At 49.3% G+C, this 15128-nt stretch overlaps 2 protein-coding genes across 3 annotated transcripts in view; one reads left to right on the top strand and one right to left on the bottom strand.

Moving 5' to 3' along the window:
- The first annotated feature begins 33 nt into the window (after positions 1 to 33).
- DOK1 (docking protein 1) lies at positions 34 to 3547 on the top strand. 2 transcript variants are annotated; one of them, XM_025931836.2, is made up of 5 exons: positions 34 to 719; positions 1079 to 1378; positions 1529 to 1622; positions 1854 to 2038; positions 2277 to 3547. In XM_025931836.2, the coding sequence occupies exons 1-5, from the start codon at positions 660 to 662 to the stop codon at positions 3111 to 3113; spliced, it is 1476 nt and encodes a 491-aa protein (XP_025787621.1). In that variant the 5' UTR covers positions 34 to 659; the 3' UTR covers positions 3114 to 3547. The 2 variants fall into 2 exon arrangements, with proteins under 2 accessions (XP_025787621.1, XP_086556896.1); XM_086700770.1 differs by lacking the exons at positions 34 to 719; positions 1079 to 1378; positions 1854 to 2038.
- Positions 3503 to 15128, bottom strand: part of M1AP (meiosis 1 associated protein) — a 70822-nt gene continuing 59196 nt past the window's right edge. Inside the window, exons 8-10 of the mRNA XM_025931967.2 lie at positions 7229 to 7435; positions 5965 to 6105; positions 3503 to 4984 (exon numbers count right to left, since the gene is read on the bottom strand). Coding sequence (XP_025787752.1) covers positions 4802 to 4984; positions 5965 to 6105; positions 7229 to 7435 — 531 coding nt within the window. The 3' untranslated portion in view covers positions 3503 to 4801. The remainder of the gene's footprint in view (positions 4985 to 5964; positions 6106 to 7228; positions 7436 to 15128) is intronic.

Raw genomic sequence — 15128 nt, 5'->3', positions numbered from 1 at the left:
CGGCCTGCTCAATGAAGCTTTCTTTTCCCGCGGGTTGGAGGCCGGGCAGCTGCGGTCAGTGAGCTAGACACGCAAAAGGCCATGGGGCCGCGGACCGGCCCGAACGGCGGCCCCTGGGGCGGCGGGAGTCCGCGGCTCAGCTCCGGGCTCCGGGAAGCCTTCCAGTCCCCAGCCCCCATCCTTCCCCCAAGTCCCGGGCTCCGCGGAGTGTAAACAGCCCGACTCCAGCCGGGCTGGGGGCGGGTCCGGTCAGGGGAACCGAGGCTATGAAAGCCCACATAGTCCCTCCGGTGCCCCAGAATGCCCACTGGCGTTTTCGGAGTGACGTCACGGCCTTCACTCTGACGTCACGTTGAGCATACGACGTCGTACACAACCCCTAAGCCCAGGCGCGCCAGAGCCCTCTGGTCGAAACCGCGAGCTTTCTTTTGGTGAAGCCACTTGTGCGCGTCCCAGGACTGTGGGCAGGGGCCTAAGAGTGGTGCACCGCCAACTTATCTGGGGACCCCCTCCCCTTTCTTCCTGCTCCTCTCCTGGCTCCCCCTGAGCGGTCCGCGAAGGCCGGGGGAGGGGCGGGAACGCCTCCGGAGGCCCGGCCCCGCCCCCGCCCCGCCTCTAGCCCGCAGGGCCAGGAAGCGCGGAAGGAACCGCCGGGGGCCATGGACGGGGCTGTGATGGAAGGGCCGCTCTTTTTGCAAAGTCAGCGTTTCGGTACCAAGGTAGTCGGGGCAGGGGTTGCCGAGTCCCATCATACCTAGGGGTGGGCTGGAGACCCCAGAGAGAGAGAGAGAGGGAGGGGGCGGCAGCGGGTTGGATGGAGCGCCGGCCGGGAGTTGTAGAGCCCTATGACGTTCCCGCGAAGTTGATTTCACACTGCGGAGAAGCGGCGGCCGGCCTCGGGGTACGCCCTTTCTGGTCCTGGGGAGACGGAGGGGCATCCTTCTCGGGAAACTTCGCCGTTCGTAGGGAAGATTTGGACCCGAAATCGGCCCGCGCCGGTTCTCTCCTTTCCCGTCGGGGCGCAGACAGCCGGTGCTCGCCCGCTCCCTCCCCAGCGTCTCTCGCTCTCTCTCCCCAGAGATGGAGGAAGACCTGGGCCGTGCTCTATCCTGCCAGTCCCCACGGCGTAGCGCGGCTCGAGTTCTTTGACCACAAGGGGTCGGGCGCTGGAGGGGGCCGAGGGGGCTCGCGCCGCCTGGACTGCAAGGTGATCCGTCTGGCAGAGTGTGTGAGCGTGGCCCCCGTGGCTGTGGAGAGCCCCCCTGAGCCCGGCGCTTCAGCTTTCCGCCTGGACACTGCGCAGCGCTCCCACCTGCTGGCGGCCGACGCGCCGTCCAGCGCCGCCTGGGTGCAAACGCTGTGCCGAAACGCCTTTCCGGTGAGGGGGCCGGGGCGAAATGCACCGGGGCCAAGAAGCGACGCGGGGTGGGGGCAGTTACAGCAGTAAAGGGCCTGAGCTGGCTCAGACCCTGGGAACAGCGTGGAGGGAATTGCGGGGTCCTCCATACTGTTCTTCTCTTTACTCCAGAAAGGCAGTTGGGCTCTGGCGCCTGCTGAGAACCCACCCAAGCTTTCTGCCTTGGAGATGCTGGAGAACTCGCTGTATAGCCCCACCTGGGAAGGTAGACGGCTGAGAAGCCCTGGCAGGGATGGGGGTGGGGTGGGGTGGGGTGGGGTGGAGAAGGAAGGGTGTCCTTGGGAAGGGAGTGATTAAATGGTCAGGGGCCCATGGGGAAGTAGGAAGCTCCTGAAACTGGTTTCCAAGTGAGTGCTTGGGCAACCTGTTCCTGCTTCCCCAGCCCCCTCACTCATCTGTGCGGCCAGGTGCCAGTCTAATTGTGTATTCCTTCCAGGATCCCAGTTCTGGGTAACTGTACAGAGGACTGAAGCCGCTGAGCGCTGTGGCCTGCATGGCTCCTATGTGCTGAGGGTGGAGGCTGAGAAGCTGACTCTCCTGACCATAGGGGCCCAGGGTCAGATACTGGAGCCACTCCTTTCCTGGCCTTATACTCTGTTGCGCCGCTATGGCCGGGACAAGGTGCGGGGTCTGTTGGGGCGCACTGACTTCCTAGGTGGGGCTAGCTGTGGGGTTGGTGGGGTGGGGCAGAACAGGAAGGTGGGAAGCCCTGTCCTCAGGATAAACCTTCCTTGCCTAGCCCATGACCCTCCCTTCCTCCCCAGGTAGTCTTTTCTTTGTGCATCCCCTAACTAGGTTGGGCCCTGTGACTTATCTCTCATGGCTCCTGGTAATGTGTTTCCTTCTACACTTTCTTCAGGTCATGTTCTCTTTTGAGGCTGGCCGCCGCTGCCCTTCAGGCCCTGGAAACTTCACCTTCCAGACAGCACAGGGGAATGATATCTTTCAGGCGGTTGAAACTGCTATTCACCGGCAGAAGGTCCAGGGAAAGGACGGTCAAGGGCAGGACAGTCTCAGAGCCGATTCCCATGAAGGAGAAGCGGCAGAAGGGAAGTTGGTGTCCCTCCCTGGCGCTCAGGAACTCCCGGGCACTCCTCCGGCCCTGTATGCTGAACCCTTAGACTCACTGCGCATTCCTTCAGGCCCTTCCCAGGATTCCCTATACTCAGACCCCCTGGACAGCACCCCTGCTCGGGCAGGGGAGGCGGCACAGTTAAAGAAACCTCTTTACTGGGACTTGTACCAGCATGTGCAGCAGCAGTTGCTGAAGGCCAAGCTGACGGACCCCAAAGAGGACCCCATCTATGATGAACCTGAGGGCCTGGCCCCAGCTGCTCTCCGGGGCCTTTATGATTTGCCTCAGGAGCCCAAGGATGCATGGTGGTGCCAGGCTCGAGTGAAGGAGGAGGGCTACGAACTCCCCTATAACCCTGCCACTGATGACTATGAAGTGCCACCGCCTCCTCGGAGCACAAAGCCCCTCCTGGCTCCCAAGCCCCGGGGCCGGCCCTTCCCTGAGCCTGGAGTTGCAGCTGGTGGCGGTGGCAGTGGCGGTGGCGGTGGCAGAGGCCACAGTTCAGACACTGTCCTGTACAGCCAGGTCCAAAAGAGCGGTGGTGCCCCGGGGAGCTGGGACTGTGGGCTGTCCAGGGCAGGGGCTGAAGGGACCAAGGCCAAGGCAGAGAGCTCCACATGAGAGGGCGAAACTGGGGACACTGTGGGAGGACCACGGGAAGGTGGCACTGGGGATCAAAGATACTTGTTAGGACCTGCAGGAACCAGAGGGCCGGAAGGTCCTGTGTGAGCCAGCCCAGGGCACCAGGGGGACCAGGGGAATCAAGGGGAGGATGATCAATCTCAAGAAGTCCTGAAAGTGGGACAGGTGGCAGGGGTGAGGGATAGGACTTGGGAGAGAGCGGCACCCCTAAGTCATCCTCCCCAAAGGAATGGACAGCGCTGGACCAGGTCTATGAAGAGGGGTGCTTGCTCTGAGTTGGTGCAGTCAAAGGGGCCTACATGGAGGCTACAGGGAGCTGCTGAACTGTGCCTGGATCCTGACCCCTGCATTGTTCTTTGCCAGAGACATAGATTTTAAAAAGTTTATTCTCATTAAAGTCAGTTTGGGTTTAAGAGGTCTATGTGTGTGAATAGTCACAGAGATGCCATGGTGGCAGGGGTGCTGGGTGGGTGTGGAGGGGGTCAGGAGAATCCACAGAAGGAGGATGGGGTCGCAGGTGAGTGGAGCAGTGTGGTGGTTGAGAGCCTGGGTGGTCCAGTTGGGCCCACGTGGGCTTGAGCCTGTCTCTGTGATACTGAGCAAGTCATATAACATCTATAACCCTCAGTTTTCCTCAGTGACCCCCTGTAAAATGGGAAAACCCAATTACAGACTCTACTTCACAGGGTTGTTTGTGTGAAAGGAGTTAAATTTCTCAAGTACTTAGTGCAACCTGAATCGCAGATTAAGCATTTTATAAATGGTAGTTATTCTGTAGGTGGAAAGGGCCAACGGAAAGGTGGACAGGAGTGCCTGGGTGCCTCAGTCAGTTAGGCGTCCGACTCTTGGTTTCAGCTCAGGTCATGATCTCACATTAACGAGATCAAATCCTGCGTCGGGCTCTGCGCTGACAGTGCTGACCCTGCTTGGGATTCTCTCTTTTTCTCTCTCTCAAAATAAAAAAGAAAAGGAAAGAGAAGAGAAAAAAGAAAAGAAAAAGAAAAAAGAAAAGAAGAGAAAGAAAAAAAAGAAAAGTGGACAGGCTTGGGGAGAGAGAAATAGGAAGGAAACAGGCCTTTTCCACACCGTTTTCCCCTTCTCTTCTCAGCTATAGGACACCTCCTGCCCCCCCACTCCCCACTCTGCCTGTAGGTATCAGCACCAACTGCTTTTCTGTCTGAGGGCTGAAGGAAACCACAGTGTGGTGGGTGTAGCGGGAAGAATGCAGCCTTTGGAATGAGGCTTTGATTTCAATCCTACTTCTTTTCATGAGCTCTAAAAACCTTGTACTTGTCTCCTGATGTCCAGTTTCCCGAAGGTGACCTGACCTCGTCTACCTGTTTACCAGGAACTACAAGGAGAAATTTGGGCTGGGAATGCTCCTAACAATGGTAGAGACTTACTGGGTATTTAATCTGATACTGTGCTAACAGTATCAAATAATCCAAAAGAAAATGAGTTCCTGCTTGGAGAAGGAAAAAGTTCAGGTGTGTCTCTTCCAGGACTAAGCAGTGGGGCGGCAGCAGTTCTGAAGACTGAGGAGGGAAAGGCTCTGTTTCCCAGTCGCCTGGAGCTCACAGAGGCTCAGGTGGAGCAAAGGCCATTCACTGTATGAGCCTTAGTGTGGATGTGGTTGAACAGGGCCGCCAGGCTCTGGTGCTGGTGACTTAGGGCCCAGAGGGATACTCCTCCCCTTTCTGCTCCTCCACTTCTTCCTCCTTGGAAGGCCAGAAGAAAACTTCTGAGGAAGGCTTGCTGGCTGCTGGCATCTTGGGGGCTCTGCCAGGGGTTGGAATCATAGGCAGGGGGGCCACTGTGGCTCGAACTCGGTTCGTCTGCAACTGCCCAGCCTACAAAGAAAGCAGAGAGTTCTCTGAGGCCCAGACATGGCTCCCGATCTCCTGTCCTGTTCCTTGTTGGGCCTCCTGTCCTAACTCCTTCACGTGTCCCATCCCTTAAGTGACAGCCTCAAAGTCAAGGGCGGTGGAGTCCCCTGGGCTTGTCTCCACAGTGCCGGTCTCCTGGCTGAGTGTTCCTTCTCTGTTAGCTTGTCCATCAGCTAACTTGTGGTGGGCTCAGCTCCCATCTTTAGATTGACTGTAGTTTGGAAAGATCTTTCTTTTGTAACTTCAGCTAAGGCAAAGCAGGAGTTCCTAAAGGTTCTGTTACTAAGAAATTAGGAAAAGATTAAGAATTTATATTCTATACAAACACTGTAGAATATAAATTTCATAAAAAATAACTCCACCCTCAATTACTCTTCTCTCTGTAACCCTTGTTGAGAAAGCCTGGACTCCAATGTACTAAGCTTGGTCAGCCTCCTTTTCCTCATCTGTACAGTGAACATAACACTTACCTTGCAGGGATGCTGTAGGGATTAAATGAGAAAGATATTTGTGAGAGCACTGGTCACAAAACCTGGCAAATGGCTGGTGTTCAGTACATGCTAATTTCCTTTCCTTTGGATATTTCTTTTTCCACCTTCCATTCAGCCTTTTCTTTAAACAGAACCTGTGCTCTCAGTACTGCCAATTTGCTTAGTGGGACAATGGTCTGCTACATGACTAATGGATTATCACAAGTGCACAGTGAAGATGCCTAAACATCACCATATGTAAGTGCCCAGGCAGAAAACCCTCCCTACCGGACAGGGGTTGTAATTTCCTTGGTCTAGGGCAAAGGGCTGTTCTTTTTCTCCTTCCCTGGTTGGCCTGGTTCTCCCCTCCACCAGGGGAGGGGGCTGCTCCCTGGGATGGGGGGAGCCAGGGACAGGGGAGGAGGTCTCTCTTGCATTCTGGGCATAAAGGAGGGAGTAGGGAGGGAGCTGTACCTTTCTCAGGGCCCGGCTTTCCAAGCTTGGCTGGATCCGGCCCTGAAGCTTGGTCAAGGTGTTGCTCAGGTGTGAGTACAGGTGGCTCCAAGCCTGCAAGGGGTTGTAGGTGGGCTCTAGCTCCAGGCTGTCCAGCACCCTCTGTGGAAGAGAGAAGAGAAGACTCACCCAGGGAGCTTGAGGTCACAGAACACAGTAAGAGACCTTGGACTGTGAGAGACTGGAGGATGTGTGAAGACCCGGGGCTTGGCTCAAGACTGAAGTAGATGAGGGTCTCCGCTGGGTGTTCCGGCCCCCAGGTCTGAGTGTCTGTGATGTAAGTGTCAGGTAAGAGTGCAACAAGTAGGTATAGCCGTGAGTGGCTAGGGACACCAAATACTCTGGCTCTGAGAAGCGTGTCATGGGATTCTGAGAGGGGCTGAAGTGCTGGAAGGGTCACAAGGGATCCAGTGTGCGGGCTGTGAGAGAGGGTGTGACCAAGGCCTGGGGCTGCTCACAGTCTGCAGGGGCAGTACATGGAGTTCTTCGCCTGCTAGGTGAGCAGAGCCGGAGCCGGAGGGCACACAAGCACAGCATTCCTGAGCAGTCAGGTTTTCCGGCCACAACATCCTGTGCCAGGAACCACTGGCTCTGAAGTGAGACACTGAGCGAGCCACGGCCACTCGTGCCCACCTCTTTTTGCATCCCGGTGGCCGCCAAGGCAAGAACACAATCCCAAGCTCTGTCCTCTCTGCACGTAAGCCAGTGATCCAGCAGCGATGTGGCTCCAGTTCTCCCTGCCCAGAGCCTTTCCTCCTGCCCTCAGCCAGAGGAGGCTGGCAGAGGAAATCCAGAATCCAGATCCAAGGAAGACAGGAGAAGGGGGGAGAAGGGGGGGAAAGGGAAAGATGGGGGAGGGGAGGAGGGGGAAAATGGTGGCAGTGCAGTTCTCTCCATTGCATGGGAGTCTCATTTTGAAGCCCTTCCTATCCTGAATGCCTGCATTGACTGCCTTTTTCCCTTTTCCTCAACAAACAGATACACATGCACAAAGCAGAGAAAGACACCACCACACAGACACACATCACATTACTTCCTTCCACCTGGCCTCAGTTCCTACCTTCGCTTTCTTCTCTCACCCTCCACCACCTTCTTGGAACAACCACTCCTCCCTCTGCTCCCCAGTCCTTTCTCCCACAGGCTAATTCCTCTCCCGTATCCTTTTCTCCAGCTCCCAACTCTTCTCTCCCTTCTGTCTGCCCCATGAGATCTGAGCTTCACTTGCCTCCACAGTCTTAAGGCTGACGTCAGTTGGGTCCTCAGGCAGCGGGGGGAAGGGGCTGGGCAGCAACAGTTCCCTAGTGGCCACTGCCTTCACCAGCAGAGTGGGGGAGCGTGATGGCACAATCACATAGAAAGTGCTGGCAGGCGTCCTCAGGCTGTGTCCTCCACTCAGGGGCTCCCCTTTGGCCAACAGCAGCCATTCTCTTTTCTGAAACAAGAGCATATATAAATGCTGGTTCACCTTCAGTCTTTGGCATGTTTTGAAGATCTATCTCAATCAAGGCTTCCCCAAGTTTCTCTGGGGGTGTCAGGGAGGACTGAACCATTTTTCTTTGGTCCTGGGAGACAGGGACTTCCTAACTGAGTTGCCCCAAGGGAGTGCTCTTCCTCCCTGGTTGGAGTTGTACACAAAACGGTTCACAATGCAGAGACAAGACAGGCCCTTTCTTGTTATTTTTTAGATGTTTACTTATTTTGAGACAGACAGAGAGAGAGAGAGAGAGAGAGAGAGAGAGGAAGCAGGGGGAGGGGCAGAGCAAGAGGGAGAGAGAGTCCCAAGCAGGCTCTGTGCCGACACTGGGCTCAAACCCATAAACCCACAAACTGTGAGATCATGAACTGAAATCAAGAGTTAGGTGCTAAACCAACTGAGCCACCCAGGCGCCCCAAGAGATGCCCTTTAACCTGAAGTAGGTGTTCACTCTGGAGATGGCTAATGTATTACTCAATGGTAAATGTAGAATTTTAAGAATTACAATTCTTTTTTTAGGGGCGCCTGGGTGGCTTAGTTGGTTGAGTGTCCGACTTTGGGTCAGGTCATGATCTCATGGTTTGTGAGTTCGAGCTCCGCATCAGGCTCTGTGTTGACAGCTTGGAGCCTGCTTCGGATTCTGTGTCTCCCTCTCTCTCTGCCCCTCCCCTGCTAGTGCTCTGTCTTCCTGACTCTCAAAAATAAAATAAACATTAAAAAAAACTTTTTAAAAAAATATTTCTGAGAGGGAGAAAGAGAGAGAGCGAGAGAGAGAGTGAGAGAGAGAATGACCAGTGGAGGGGCAGAGAGAGGGGGACAGAGGATCCAAAGCGGGACTCTGCACTGACAGCAGCCAGCCCAATGCAGGGCTCAAACCCATGAACCCACGAGAGCATAACCTGAGCTGAAGTTGGATACTCAACCAATGGAGCCACTTGGGCGCGCCAAGAATTACAATTCTTAAAAACAGTCTTGAAATACAGACTTGTGTGGGCTGTTGTGAAAATTCAGGTCTTGTTTAGAGGGTGACAAAATGTGCTTGTGCTGCATGACTGAGATCAGAGTGGGCTGGTTAGGGAATATCTGTAGAATACCCAGAAAGGGTTTAAGAAGGTGATTAAAGTCACCTGCCAAAGCAAGAGGAGGAGGAGACAGCAGGGAGAGAAAAGCTTAGGTACAAAGAGGCCAGTGGGTGCAGGATCCTTGAGATCAACACAGCTAGTCACAGGACAAAAAGAAGGGTCAGAATTCCAGGGCAGTGACTCTGAGTGAAAGGTTCTGCAGAACAGAGGGGGTGACACTTTGCTGTGTGCCATGGGTCAGGAGAAGAGACACACAGACCTATTAGCAGATTTTCTAGGTGTGCCCTTTTAAATCAGGCATGGGAATAAGGCAATTTTCTTTGGTAGTTTTTCAAGGAAAACCACAAAACTCTTAAGAAATGTGGAGTCAGACTGTTACGATCATCTGCAAATTGTGCCCTCTTGCTTGAGGTGATCAGCACTTCCACCTGGCACAAACATAACAGCCTCTCTGCTACAGAAGATGAAAGCAAGCACATTAGCTCCACCCACTCTAACTGATACAAAAAGTTGGAAGAATATGAGAGGAAAGGCAAACAGCGGGGAAAGATTTTAAGGGGATTGAGGAGTATCAGTGTCTTGTGGAAGACAAGTGGAAAGTGACACAGTGAAGCACAAAAAACCCTGCTGTAGCATTAGAGTTACACCCTAGGGGGAATGTGCTGGGGTGGAGGTGGTGCAGAAGTTTCCAGACACTTAAAAGCAGTGTCATCATTTTGTGCACCACAGAACTGTTAGGAGATCTGGTAGGCTGGGAAGGTGGTAGGTACCTTTAGAAGTTTATGCTTTCTTAACATTTTGCTCATATCTGGGGTGTCTGGGTGGCTCAGTCAGTTAAGCGTCCAACTTCAGCTCAGGTCACGATCTCAACGGTTTGTGAGTTTGAGCCTCAAGTTGGGCTCTGTGCTGACACTCAGAGCCTGGAATCCTCTTCAGATTCTGTGTCTCCCTCTCCCTCTGCCCCTATTATTTTAGTCTATTTTTTATGCTGGTTCATGCATTTGTGAACTAGTTTGTTTATTTATTAAGAATGCGTTGGGTGGCTGTTATGTCCGAAGCACTAGGCATGAATATGTAGAAATTCATTAGACATGTTTCTTGCCCTTTGAGAGTTTATATATAGTAAAGGGAAGGTTTGTAGATTAACGTTTGTCCAATACTTAGGATGACCACCTGTTCTGGTTTGCCCATTTAGCAATGAAAGCCCTACATCTCAGAAAACCCCCCAATGCTGGGCAAACTGGTGTGGTTGGTCACCCTTCCACGATTCCACAGACAATAGAGTATCTTTCCACTGTGGCAAGTCACTGGGGGCTAAAACTATGGCATTGTAACATTTCTTGAACTTTTTTTTTTTTTTTTTTTTAGGCAATGTGACATTTCTCACACCTCAGTGTTATGGGACAAATTCATGACTGCTACACTGTGGGATTACTGGGAAACCCCGAGGGGCACCTGTGTGGCTCAGTTGGTTGAGCATCCAACTTTGGCTCAGGTCATGATCTCATGGCTCTTGAGTTCAAGTCCCACATCGGGCTCTGTGCTGACAGCTCAGAACTTGGAGCCTGCTTCGGATTCTGTGTCTCTCTCTTTCTCTGTCCCTCCCCTGCTCACACTTTGTCTTTCAAAAATAAATAAACATTAAGAAATTAAACAAAAAAGGAACTTAAAAATTTTTTAAAAATGTTTTTATTTATTTTTCACAGAGAGAGAGACAAAGCATGAGTGGGGGAGGGACAGAGAGAGAGGGAGACACAGAATCCCAAGCAGGCTCCAGGCTCTGAGCTGTCAGCACAGAGCCCAACATGGGGCTCGAACTCACAGACCGCGAGATCATTACCTGAGCCAAAGTCAGACGCTCAACCGACTGAGCCACCCAGGCACTCCCAAAAAAGGAACTTTGAATGCTGCACACAAAAAATTATGATCCTTAAAATTTGAGCCTATTGATTTTGAGACAACAGCTAAGATTCTATTATAGAACTGGTATACAGAATTGACTGAGGTCTCTCAAAAGTAACTCCTTTTTTAAAAAGTTATTTATTTTTGAGAGATAGAGCACAAGCATGAGAGTGTCAGAGAGAGAGGGAGACAGAGAATCCCAACCAGGCTCCACGCTGTCAATTCAGAGCCTCACATGGGGCTCAAACTCATGAACAATGAGATTATGATCTGAGCTGAAATCAAGAGTAGGACCCTTAACCAACTGAGCCGCCCAAGTACCCCTCAAAAGTAACTCCTGATGTGTGGGCTTTCAGAGGACTAGGAAGAGATTGAGTTGAAAGGATTTTGCAGACTGCTTTAAAACTTCTGGGCTGATTTAAAGAGAGGTTAGAGTAAGGCTCTGGAAGGAAGAGAAGCAAATGCACTTACTAGAGTTTGATAAAGATATTACTTCATCTGTAATTCTCAGGAGCATTTGGGGGTAAAGTGAGAGATAGGAAAGTCGAACTTTAAGATCCTTATTTTGGACTCTGAATTTCTAACCTCTTCCTGGACAGTAGTTAATGGCAGTAGAGATCTAAAGTCTAGGACCCAAGCTTGAACATGTTACCCAGGTAATGGGTTGACTTGTAGGTACAGGCAGTTGTACCTGTGATGGAAATGGTTAACTGCCATGGCAGGTAGGCAAAGTTGAGAAAAGACAAGAGCATGTCCCAGAAGAGTAGTTTTTGGGGTCCTCAAATTGAACAATGCTTAATGACTACAGATGACAATAGGCTTTTTCTAATTCTATTTTTTTAAGATTTTATTTTTAAGTAATCTCTATACCCAACATGGGGCTCAAATTTACAACCCCAAGATCAAGAATCTCATGCTCTACTGACTGAGCCAGCCCAGTGCCCCTTTGCAAATTTCCAAAGAAAGGAGAATGAGTTAGATGGTGAATTTATCAGAAGACAGGTAAAAATGTATCTGCATTTATGATACGTTTGCTACAGAAGGTACTAGGGAGCTTAGATTTTAGGAGGTGGGGACTGATTCTGTTTAGAACAGGTATGGACAGGGCAGAGTGGAAGGGCATGCCATGCTCCAAGCTCATTCTTCCCCACCTCTGCCCTAACTTCTAATTTCTAAGGCTGTGAAGGAAGGCATAGGCACTGCTGGTTGACTGGCCCACTACTCCCTCATCCCACTCCCTTCTCCCTACACATTTTTCAGTCTTTCAGTGATTGGTCTGGGGTGACATGTGACCTTGATTTAAATAATGAGACAAGCAGAAGTTGCTGTGTGGGCCTTCTGGGAAAGCTTCCTAATATGTTGGCAGGCTTTTGCCTCTTTACCCTATTCCTTCTTTCTCCCTGGAATAGGATTGGTCTTAAGGTGTAATAGCCACATGAGGAATAGGCATAAGGATGAAGTACATTTGCCATGGATGCTGCAGTGGAAAAATGCAAAGATCCTGGTCCATGATGGTATCATTGATTAACTGTATTGGTTTCAGAATTGTCTGTCTCCACTACTTCTTGTTATATTAGAAAAATAAACTCTTAATTACCCAAGGTAGAGTTGGATTCGATTTCTGTTAGCTGCAGCCAAAGGGATCCTTTACAGATAGCAAAGGAAAGGAAGAGGATGTGGCTAACGAGGAGACAGAAGTAGAAGGGACAAGTTTAATGACACGGTTGTAGGCCTTGCCAGAAGGGCAGATGGGAATTTATTATAGCAGGTAAAAGCTTTAATTCTGCTAAACTAGCATTTCCTTGGTCTGCCATCAATATGATGTCCTGGGACCAAATTAAGCAATTAAAGTTTTGGGGAAGTCCAATGTTATACATGGATTTTTGACTGCAAGGGAACTGGGCACCCCTAACCTCCTGCATTGTTCAAGGATCAACTGTATATACCACATGGGGTTTATTCCAGGAATGCAAGGTTGGTTTAATACCTAAAAATCAAACAATGTAATACACCATGTTTCTAGAATAAAGGATAAAAACTACACAATCATCTCAAAAGATGCAGAAAAAGCATTTGATAAAATCCAAAACCCTTTCAGGAACAAATTAGAAACAGAGTAGAACTTAACCTGGCAAACGGCTCTACAAAAATCCCACAACTAACATCATAAGTAGTGATGAAAGACTGGATGCTTTGTCCCTAAGGTCAGGAACAAGACAAAGGTATCTGCTCTTGCCACTTCTATTCAACATTGTATTGGAGATATATTGAAGACCAGAGGGCCATTTCCCACATTTTCCAGACTATTAGGGCTCTGGGATTCTGAGTATAAACCAGGGAGAGGCTCATAAAGACACTGGGTGTGTCAACATCCTAGTTCTTAGGGATTAGTATTTTCTAAATTTGGTTTAGAAAAATACAATAATATGACATTTCTCACATCAGAATGCTAAGGTACAACTTCATCCCCCTTATCACTGCTGTGAAGGTCAAGATAGATGTGACAACAGGTACATGGGTGGGTAGGGGACAAAAAAGATGAGTGAGGGCAGGCTGTGGTGGGGGGCAGGAATAGCTTCCTAGTGAAGGTATTTAAGCAGAATCTGGAAAAAATGGGTAGATATTTGTCAGGTGGATAGAGGCAAAAGGAGAGAGCAGCATGAAAAAGGGTATGGGAAGTGTGGAACAGTTTAGCATATTTGGGGGAACACTTAGTAATTTATTAGTGTGGCTGGAGTAAAGGATGGAAGGGGCATGGTGAAATATGAAGCAAAAAAAAAAAAATTAGACAAGGCTGGGTCATGAGAAGCCCACTGATCCCATGCTAGCCGCTGTCTGTTCTATCATCTGTTTCCCCTGTCTGTGTCCCCTCTCTAACTTCATTCTGATTTTTTTTTAAATGGTTGCTGACCTGCTATCACCCCACTCTCAGCTTGGATTCTTGTTCTTGACTCTTTGCCTAATGTAACCAAGGACTTTCCATATCCCCACCCATTTACAGCCCAACCAGGTCATTGCCTGTGTACTTAGACTCCTGCTAGACACATCCTGGCTTGAATTCTGTCACTTCTGTGGCCAATTAGGGCAGACAGGGCCTATAAAGCTCTGGAATGTGTCTCCAGAGACTCTGACATTTTAAGTAGGAAACTGAAAGACCTAGGTGGTATTTTCATTTCTTTTTCTAGTTCATACAGACATGACTTTGTAAGAGAAATGAGGATGTGGAAAGTGAGTCATTAGCTACATAACTGGGACTACATAGTAGGATTTGTTAACTGAAATTATGTTTTCCTGGGGATGGATAGATTCATCTCATAAATATTTGGAAAAAATCAATTACATATATATATATATATATATTCCCTACCATATTCCACAAAGCAGTTATGCCAGTTTAGAAACATGCAACAGTACACAAAGATAAATAAGGGATTGGGCAAAGGAAAAATAAGGGTAGGGCAATTACAGAGCCAAGATTAGGTAAGCTCAGAGAAATGCAAACCACCCACTTTTGCTAGAAGGGAGGCCCACAGCTTTTCCTGATAAAAGTGTTCGAGAAGCTATCTTAAGGATCCTTATTGAATGAGTGTATTTGACAGAACTCCTGCAGTTAATATGATAATGAATTTCATATGGCTATAGAGTGGTTAAGAGTTTGGGTCCTGGAGTCAACCTTTCTGGATTTCATCCTGGCTCTACCATTTACTAGTTGTGTAATCTTGGAAAACTACTTTAACCTCTGTGGGCCTCAATTTCTTCATTTGTAAAATACAGATTATAATTCCTCAAAGGATGATTATGGAGATTATATAAATTAGTATTTGTGAAGTGTTTAGAACGGTTTCAGGCACACAGTAAGTACCAAGAAGTGTTAAATTTTTTAAGTTAAACATCTACTGAGTAAGTATTAGATCATGTTTATTACATTTTGCTAAATTAAAAATAATTTAATAATTCTTAGATATAGATCTATAAAAGTTCCCAAGAATGAAGTACAAACACATTGCTCTCTTGTGGTCTGGACTGATCTAAGAGTGAAATTTATGGGAATTGATGCATGGCACATATCTTTCAGGAAGGGCTGGGGAATGGGTTTATCAAGAGCCTTGCTTATCTGATGCAGTGCCATTTTTTTGAGGAAAAGGAAGTAAAATACTCAAATAAAATAACCTATGAGGAGGACAGAAGGACAGAACAGTCAATTCTCCAGTAAGAAAATCAGGGGATGGAATAACACTTAAGGCTGCAGTTGACTAAGGTTTAGAGTGTGTGTAAAGTGTAATTAGAAAAGTTATACAACATTTATGATGCTGATAAGGACTGGTGGGCTGGTATTAATGACTAGAATTTAATTATGGCAGTGTGGACCTGGTTCAGAAGAACCATTCTAAAAGAAGGGGCAGTGGAAGAGACAGTATTGAATGAATTGAGCTATGCTCATGCTTGTAAGGAAACCCAGGAACCTGAAAATGAGAACTTGGTGGAGCCAGCCAACTGGCTGAGAGTAAACCAGAAAATGTATTATAGGCTGTCTAGCCAAATAAGGGATGCAAAGTGGGGGAATGAATGAATATTTAACAAACATTTCCTTCTGCATCTGAGTGGAATGGAATGGCCAGAGGCAGACTGGCTCTCCTGCCTAAAACAACTAGCAAAGCTGGAATATA

This window comes from Puma concolor, chromosome A3, assembly GCF_028749965.1.
Source record: "Puma concolor isolate L17-30 chromosome A3, mPumCon1.1.hap2, whole genome shotgun sequence".
Taxonomy (NCBI): domain Eukaryota; kingdom Metazoa; phylum Chordata; class Mammalia; order Carnivora; family Felidae; genus Puma; species Puma concolor.
This window is presented reverse-complemented; position numbering and strand designations above follow the sequence as displayed.